This window comes from Nymphaea colorata, chromosome 9 (assembly GCF_008831285.2).
Source record: "Nymphaea colorata isolate Beijing-Zhang1983 chromosome 9, ASM883128v2, whole genome shotgun sequence".
Lineage (NCBI taxonomy): Eukaryota > Viridiplantae > Streptophyta > Magnoliopsida > Nymphaeales > Nymphaeaceae > Nymphaea > Nymphaea colorata.
The window spans coordinates 4251319-4260233 of NC_045146.1; the positions used below are offsets into that span (position 1 = coordinate 4251319).

Consider the following 8915-nt stretch of genomic DNA (forward strand, 5'->3'; position numbering starts at 1 on the left):
TAGCTACGCCACTGATCTCATGTATGAAAAAATTAATTAAACATTAATTAAGCAAAATTATGATGATGCAAAATAGTTAGATAAAAGATAAAACCATTTTCGAGTTGTTTGGTAATGTTTCATATAAACTTTTTTTGTTTCATGAATGTTTTTGGAACAGAGATTGAAGAATAATATATTCAACACATCTCTAACATTGCAGGTGGTAGGAATAAAATGTAATATCGGGATGGTAAAAATAAATCTATGAAAGATAAGAAAAAGTGATGAGCTTTGAAGTACAACTTTGAGGGAAATACTTTGGTTCATACAATGCCCGACAAACTTACTTTAATCTTTAACATAATGTAAAAAAGCAGTGTTACTGCGGCCATTACCAAACTACCCGCTATTAAAAGTTAAAAAAGTTTTGACTTGGTGGTCAACTTTTTTTAATATCCTGATTGAGTCCTCGGCGTCCAGTGAGAACACAAGCTCTGAGATTTCAAACGTGGCAATTCATCCCACTCGTCTCGGAAACGTTGGCGTTTGCGATTGGCAGGTTCGTTTTTGTATTTTTTATTTTTTTTCTGAAGCACGAGCATGTTTGCTAATGGGTTGACCGTTGGCTGCAAAATGTGAGAAAATTCAAACCGTGTTGGGTAATTTCCAGGAAACAATGGGCGCCAATTTTAATATTCCCTTTGCAGCACTATAAAATGCCTTTTTTTTGGAAGTTTTTTCCCCAGTAAGTCTTCTCTCTGAACAGAAGAATGGAAAAAGGCGACCATGTCCACCACTCGCCCCGCCGCCACCACCAGGACATCGTGGAGCTTCTTGAGCTCAACTGGTTCGCCGGAAACGTCCTGTACCGATCGACCTCGGCCGCCGCCCATCCGACTCAACCGCTTCCCAGCGCCCCTCCTCCTCCAGCTCCACGGGAACGTTCCAAATCCCTCAATCGAGACGTGACGTTGCTGGCCCTCCCCCTCCGATCTGTCCGGCACAACTCTTTACCGGAGCCCCTGCTTCCGTTTTTGCCGGAGAGTCAGACCCCGTTTTCGCCGGATTCCGTCCTCCAGACAAGGAAATTGGAGACGATTATCTCCGGGAAGACGTACGACGCCGATGATGAAGAGGGCCTGGGGCCGGCGAGTAGCATCCCAGTGGTGGAATCTCCGCCGAGACGGCGGCGGGCAAGAAGGATCATGAGGAGGCGGCGGGTTAGCCGCAGCTTGTCGGAGCTGGAGTTCGAGGAGGTCAAGGGGTTCATGGACCTTGGGTTCACCTTCCCGAGTAATGACGTCAGCCCGACTCTTGCGAGGGTAGTGCCGGGCTTGCAGAGGCTCGGCATCGGGGCGGATTCAGGGGCCGCCGACGGCGACGGAAAGCAAGAGGCGGTCGAGGAAGAAGAGGAGGGGAGGAGGAGAAGGCCGTATCTCTCTGAAGCGTGGGATTTCTACGATCGGCTGAAGTGTCCATTGGAGGGGTGGAAGTTGCCGGACGATGCCGACGGGGTCGAGATGAAGGAGCACCTAAGGACGTGGGCCCACCGGGTGGCCTCAGCCGTTAGATGACCGCGATGGACGGCGTTGGTAAACAAGATAAATGGAGATCGAGAGGGAGAGAGGCTTATCTTGTCAATTGTAAATTGGACCGCTTGTTAGAGGGAATTGCAAATCATACCTTTTTCTGTAAAAAAAAAAATGATATATTTTTTTTTTGTGTTTTTCATTTAAAGGAAATATTGTTTTCACGGATAAGAGCAAATGTCTTATCAAAATTCTGGCCAAATCTATATTTGTCATCTTTGTGCCTTGAGTTTTTTTTATTCTCTCTTTTCTTTTGTTTTCTTAAAAATACTTCAACAACAAAGAGTTTTCCTCTTTAAAGATCAATTATGTCTTTATTCGACAAGAAAAATTTTTCAACTTGACCCTTATGCTCTTGCATCGCATGAACACAAAGAAAAAAAAAATTACACATCCAAACGTGGACTTTCAATGATTCTATTTCACAAATTTGGAAGTTTTTTTTTTTGTGAACAAGAATGAAAAGGTTTGAAGGTCTTATTTTCCTTGCTTTGGTGCCTTTGGGTTGTATCAGAAGACAACTATCCATGCCTCACCAGACAAATTTGTAAGCTTGTGAGCGCCAGAACTGCAATGGAAAATCTTTTAAATCATTTTGTGTGACCATTTAAGCATCACGCATGTTCTTGTCTATCATTGCATATGAACACACAGTTAAAGAAACAGAGCACATTACATAAAATATTATTGAAAAATCAATGAAATTAATGGAAGAATGTAGAATCTCCTGTGGGCATAATATATTATTATGTGAACTAATTTATTTCACCTCTCATGACAGGTACTGGAGTCATCTCACTGAGGGCAAGAATAGGGTAGAGCCAAAAAAATTCTGATTAAAAGGCTCTAGTTATAAATTTTAAATTAAAAAAAAACAATAACTAAACATTAAAAATTATTTTGAAATATTAATATGAAAATAATCATTTTTTGTTGGTGTGCGTAGGCAATTGCCCACACGATGACATACCTATCTCCGTGCCAATACAATCTTGTCCGTTGAATTTGCGATAGAGATGGATTTGTTGATAGCAATAATGGGGAAGTTTGAAATTGTGAAGGTCACGAAAGTTCGGGATAGAGTTGAATGGAAAAACAAAGCCGCAATAAAAGGCATGGCAAGGAACTTTTCTTCAGAATCTCCAGTAAAATCTCCTAGATGAAATAAAATATGTTGCTAAAAAAGAAAAGCAAAACGGGGCCACCATGAATAATGATTGCTCAAATATTCAATAAAATAAAAAATAAGGGGATAAAGCGAGTTTTCAATGTGGCCCCCTTCCGTGCTCGTATTTCAGTTTTTTAGTTTTTATAAATTAATAACAGCTCTTTCCTTAATATACATCGAAAGCCAAACTATCTTGTCCTATTTATACTAGAAGAACTATTCTTTTTAGTGTGGAATCACTTCATCCAATCACTCGCATAAGCACACGCGGTGTGTCATGAGAGGATGTATAGTTTTTTATCTTTATATATATATATAATGTTTTTTTTTTCAATGAAGTTATATTTAAATGTTGAATTAGTATCTATACAAATACTAAAGTATTCATTCGTTGATTAAAATCTTTTTTTAACAAAAAATTTAAGAGGTCTTGTTTGTTTTCCTCCGGTTTAGAGTCTACCAATATATATATATATATATATATATATAAATTTTTTGGTAAATGGTAAAGGTTGCGTGTAACTCCCACCCGCCTTACATGTAATTTTGTTTAGAAGACACAATTATTGTAAACATATTCAGTTTTTCTTGCAACCAATGGCTATCGAAAATTCCAGGATTAAAAGAATGAAACATTATACAAAATATTGTTACAATCTACCGTGTGATTCTGAGTAGCTTGATAACTCTCAAAGATCGGATGTGCACGTCAAGCTGTTGAGCGACAAACGTGATGCAATCAGCCAGACTTGTCAAATTGATGGTGCCTTATCCTCTTCCCAAAAATCCTCCAGCTAATATCGATTTTCATATTTCTTACGCAGAGCTTATTATCTTTAAAAAATCAGTTTAAGTCACTTTTATTTGTTTTTTATAAAAAAAATGAAAAATAGTTCAATTAACCTTCATTCCATCCGGTCAATGGGGTTTTCTTTAGACCAACTTAATTAAATTAATATTATAAAAAAAACCAAGGCAATCTTGAATTACTTATTGACATTCATTTGTATCCTTAAGCACCAAAAGCTAGTCATGTATGTTTATGAGAACAAAAGGTTAAGTGAAAGCTTCGACTTTTTTGTTGATGATAAAATGAAATACTCTTCCTATTCACCAAGAAATGATATTCATCATAAATTCATACATTGTGAAGAAAAGTTTAAAATTGTCCCTATGCTCACTTTGATGGCGAGAGAAAGATAGTAACAACTCTTGATAAGTACCGTATTCTTATTGTTATCCGTATTCTTATCCAGTTAACCTAACGAATTTTACTTGAAATTGAAGTTAGCAAATGATTGGCCGCTTTTATGATTTATCAACAGAAATAAGTATTTATTTCCCCACCTTTTTTGAGAAAAACTGGCTAGAAAACAAGTTGAAAATCTAATGACGCTAGATATGAAGATCAACAGTTGGGCGTAATGATCTACGTTTTTGAAACCCCTTAAGCACATGAAGGGTCGTTTGATTATTTCATATTTGAAATCCAATGTGGATATGACATGACATATTTTTGCTGATCTGATAAAAGATTTACACCTAACTAATGATCTTAGACCAAATCTAAAATCCATACTTAAAATTTTTATTTTACTTTTTTATATTATGAAATGTTGGGGTTTAGGATCGGACCGGGAAGAATCGGATCGTAAATCCATGGTTTCGAAAGTATAAAATGTCAAATCCAAAGCTATCAATCGCTCCCTCAATCAATTATTATTTGATTGCCCCACCATGCTCTTAAAAAGATCCTCGCTTTGTCAAATTGACAAGTTTGCAACAATTTTTGAAAAAAATGAAGAGTGTTTGGTAAAACCTAAAAAGCCGGAGGCGTGATTGGGGTGCGGCCAATATAAAAGTCGGGAAACATTTCAAAAGAGCCGCAAGAACGGGAAAAGTCCAAATATTAATTAGATCGGAGATTCTTATGCCACATTAGATTCCATTCCTGATAAAGACGTCGTCCTCATCCCGTGCCGCCTCAACTGGCACCTAGATCTACTGCACATTAATTAAATATGAAATGACTATTAGTATTAAGATCATGATTATTAAAATAATGATCATATGCATTATCAGAATATAATGATATTAGTAGTTTTATAGTTAATCATAATGCCCTTTCGGTGTATTTATTTGCAATTTATTATTATTTAAAATAAAGCAAGTGATTGCTCTAGTGGGGATTTGACTTTGGTGTCCGTCATATGAAAAAATAGCAAATTATTCTGCCCTCCGCGAAGGCATAATTATAAAAATTAGATTTTTGTACCGTCACAGTTTTGCAACTATAAGAGTCGTTCATTTGCTTAGGCATTATTAAAGTGAAAAAAGACTAACTTAATACATGCTTCTCATTAAATCACCTTTAAAATCAAATCTACAAGGTTAAATTACAAAAAGAAAGTACTTAGTAATTATTTTTAATGGGTTTCGTTTTTGTCCTTTACTAAGGTGATGTATATATATAGGAAAACGGGTAGCTATTAGACCCTTTGATGCTAAAAATTGATTTTCAGAACATTAGAAGAAAGAGATTCAGTTAAAAAAATGAAAATCCAGTTGCATTTCAAGATATTGAAATATTTTTCAAAGGAAGAATGAATGAGTGTTCTTAATTGAATCCACTCTTGGGTAGTTGAATCTCTTGAAAATTGCAATTAGTTTTCCATTTTTTTTACTCAATTTTTATTACATATATATATAATCAATGGTTTAAATAATTTCTTTCGAGCCTAACATATGAGACATTGATGGCTACTCTGGTTATCTATAGTCACCCAACCATCCAACCAAGATTGTCTGTCTAAAGCAGATGAATGATTGAGAGAAAAAAGAAGAAGTGTAAACTAATATTAGATGATAAAAATACCGATCACATTTTTTTTTCTTTGTTTTTTTAATCATTCATCATGTTGAATCAAACAGTACATATTAGATGGTTGGATGACTCTAAAAAGCTAGTCACTATTCAATTATATATATATATATATATATATATATATATAGAGAGAGAGAGAGAGAGAAAAAGAAAACGATATGACATCAAAGTTTTCTAGCCTCCCATTCACCTCGCTGCCTTATTAAATCCTTTTCCTTTTTTCTCCTTCAACTTGCGTCTAGGGCTTGTAGTGCACTTGATTTAGCTCGCAAAATAGCCTTAGGAAAAATAGCCTTAGGACAGCTCAATTCTTCAAGAGGCTCTTCATTTGTTCGCTTATTTTTTAGAAGACTCTTTAGATCCATCAGCCACTCGTACTTATATTTGATATAAAAAGACTTCGTTGATGTGCTTTAATCAAATTAGGTCTCTGTCACAAAATCCTTAGAACTACTGTAGCACCATACATGAAATTCATTTTTTAAGTCAGCAGTTGGGATATAAGGTGGTATATTAAACTAAGTGAGCTTGGCCAGCTCGAGCTCGGCTCAACTTGTTACCCACTGCAGCCAGAACTTGGCCGCTTAAGCATGAGTCAAACTTTACAAGCCAAGATTGAGCTCGACCCTATAGAATACATTAATGCATGGTTCTATGCATGCACAAAGATTTGAAGCAGGCAGGGCTGCCAGACAAAGGTATGACTTGATCGGTTCGGCCTGAGTAAGTCCTCAGATCGTTGGTTGGTACGTGAGTTCGGAAAAAATCCTTTAGTGTCATATTCATATAGACATAAATGTGTAACACCCCAGAAGTTTAGTCCCGTATCGAAGATTGTGAGGGATCTTCAAGGACTTATAAAGGGAGGCTTTAAAGAGATGATTGTTCTGATTCCTAGCTTTTTTAGGGTTGGAACTGAAACTGCTAGGGGGCAGGTTGGGATCTGTCGAACCAGGGGCCCGAGCCCGGGAGTGGGTCGAGTTGTTATAGTGGTATCAGAAACGGTTTCAACACTCGGACCTGGGGTCCCACACGCGCGAACGCGTGTGCCTTAAGGGAGGTGGATTGTAACACCCCAGAAGTTTAGTCCCGTATCCAAGATTGTGAGGGATCTTCAAGGACTTATAAAGGAAGACTTTAATGAGATGATTGTTCTGGTTCATAGCCTTTTTGGGGTTGAAACCGAAACTGCTAGGAGGCAGGTTGGGATCCGTCGAACCAGGAGCCTGAGTCCGGGAGTGGGTCGGGTTGTTATAGAATGTATGGCCAGCTTGAGTTCGGGGCGAGTCATATATTGCCCAGCTTGAGCTCAAATCTAGCCTGAGCTCAAGTCCAGCCGTCTAAGGCAAGCTCAAGCCTGACTTGATAAACTAAGCCCGACCTCGAGCTTGACCCGTTTAAACTCATGTAACTTGGTTAATGTATATATTTTTTCTTTAAATGAAAATAAAAACCACAAAAGTGGAGTTAAAATTCACAAAAAATTATCGGCATGACCCCAAAGATTGAAAAAACATGTAAGAAATGAACCGAGTCAAGTTTAAACGACTTGAGCAACTCGAACTTGACTTGTTTATAACTCGAGCTTTACCTCAAGCTTGCGATTGACTAGTTTATTAAAAGGATCAAGCTCGAGTTGAGCTTATATGAGCAAGTTTGAGACATTGATTCCACTCATGGTAGATCCTAGTTAATTATCAAGCAATACGAGTTGAACTTGACTTCAAGTTGTACAGCAGCTCGGCTTTAAGTTCAATAACTTGGCAATATCATAAACTGACATTGAAGTAGGTGAGTAGGTGGTGGTTGCATATGTACTCATTTGTGAGTGCATGTGGGTAGGTCGCTTTATGAACTAGTAATGCTCGTGGGACTGGGGCTTTTCTATTTTTTAGGGACAGACCCAGGGTAGGGCTCACAACGGCCCTGGCCCCACCTCAAAAAAAAACATGTAAATTTTAAAAATTTTACTTGTCGTATATAAAAATTTTGAAAAATGATATTTCGACCCTCCTCATAAAAAGTTTCTACCTCCGCACCTATAAATTTCTTCCTTTGTGTTTATTCATTCTTTTTCTTGCTCTCTTGATATATGATTCCTCTGAACATGGGGATTAATTATGCAAAAAGAGTTCAAGCTAATTTGCAATGTTATTAAAATTGGCCAAGCCTTTGCTAATGTGGCCAATAAAAGAGTGCTGCGTGTCGATCTCTAAACATTTTCTTATAATATTTTAAAATTTTCATAATTTAATCAATTTGCAAATGTGGCCATGAATCCGTTAATGCTAAAAATCTTAATGCTTGTATGCACAACTCAAATTTGCAGCAAACGTTAGCAAAAGAATACATGCTAAATTAAGAACATACAAATCGAGAGCCCTTATTTTAATGCATAAATTAAAGCAAGATTTTGGTGAACCTTCTAGATGCCAAAATCGAGAAAAAAAAAATATAGCGGAATTAAACTTAAACAAGTATAATATAATAAAAAACAAATTAAACTAGTTCCAAAGAAAATGAAGTAATCGATCAAAATTAACTCGCAAATTCTAAAAATTGATAGATCAATTTTCTGTTAAAAATCAAGACAAAAATTGAATTTCATCTACCAAACTACCTACCGACTAAGAACAACACAACAAGTATTAAATACTGATAGATATTACTTAATAAAACATAAAATCAATAATAAAGGCCTACAACAAAAGATAAAAGTATGGTGTCAACTGTGAAAAACTGAAATCTAGAAGACAAAAACTATTCCAGAACATGTTACTGTAAATAAAACACACAAAAATATTCCAACGGCCCATAAAAAATAAATTAGATTATTGATTCCCGATCAGCTAAAGTACAAAGCAAATATGATCAAACAACCTTCTTGCTGGTTCATTAAACTGGAGATAGCATTGGTTTCGAAGCAGGCTTCATTAGAATGTTTTGGACTTGGTTGCAAATAGAGGGGACACTCCTTTTTCCAGCTTTTAATTTGCTGCACACTTAAAAGTCGGGTTGATGCCAACGCATGGACATAGCCACGTGAGAATGAGGGAAGAGAAGGAGGTTCCACCGGCCGCCATTTTCTTCAAGGAAGGATGGTGGGACAACTGGTTTGTGGGAGAAAGAAACATGTATAGTTGGCCCAACTGAAGAGAGTGAGTTGTCCACGCCATTTCCTGCACGCAAAACATGTACGCCAAAAAAAAAAAAAAGTTATGAGTGAGAATTATTTAGCAAGAAATATTTTTTTAGTTTTTTATTTTTTAATATATATATAATTTTTAAAAAG

The 8915-nt window shown here is 36.7% G+C and overlaps 1 protein-coding gene across 1 annotated transcript; it reads left to right on the forward strand.

Annotated features, from left to right (window-relative positions):
• Positions 1-706: 706 nt before the first annotated feature.
• LOC116260859 (uncharacterized) lies at positions 707-2164 on the forward strand. The gene has a single exon (XM_031639380.2). It carries the CDS (start codon positions 753-755, stop codon positions 1554-1556), a length of 804 nt encoding a protein of 267 aa, XP_031495240.1. The 5' UTR covers positions 707-752; the 3' UTR covers positions 1557-2164.
• The last annotated feature ends 6751 nt before the right edge of the window (positions 2165-8915 follow it).

Coding starts and splice junctions, on each gene's coding strand:
- LOC116260859 (XM_031639380.2), top strand. CDS start 753: ATGGAAAAAGGCGACCATGTCCACCACTCGCCCCGCCGCCACCACCAG.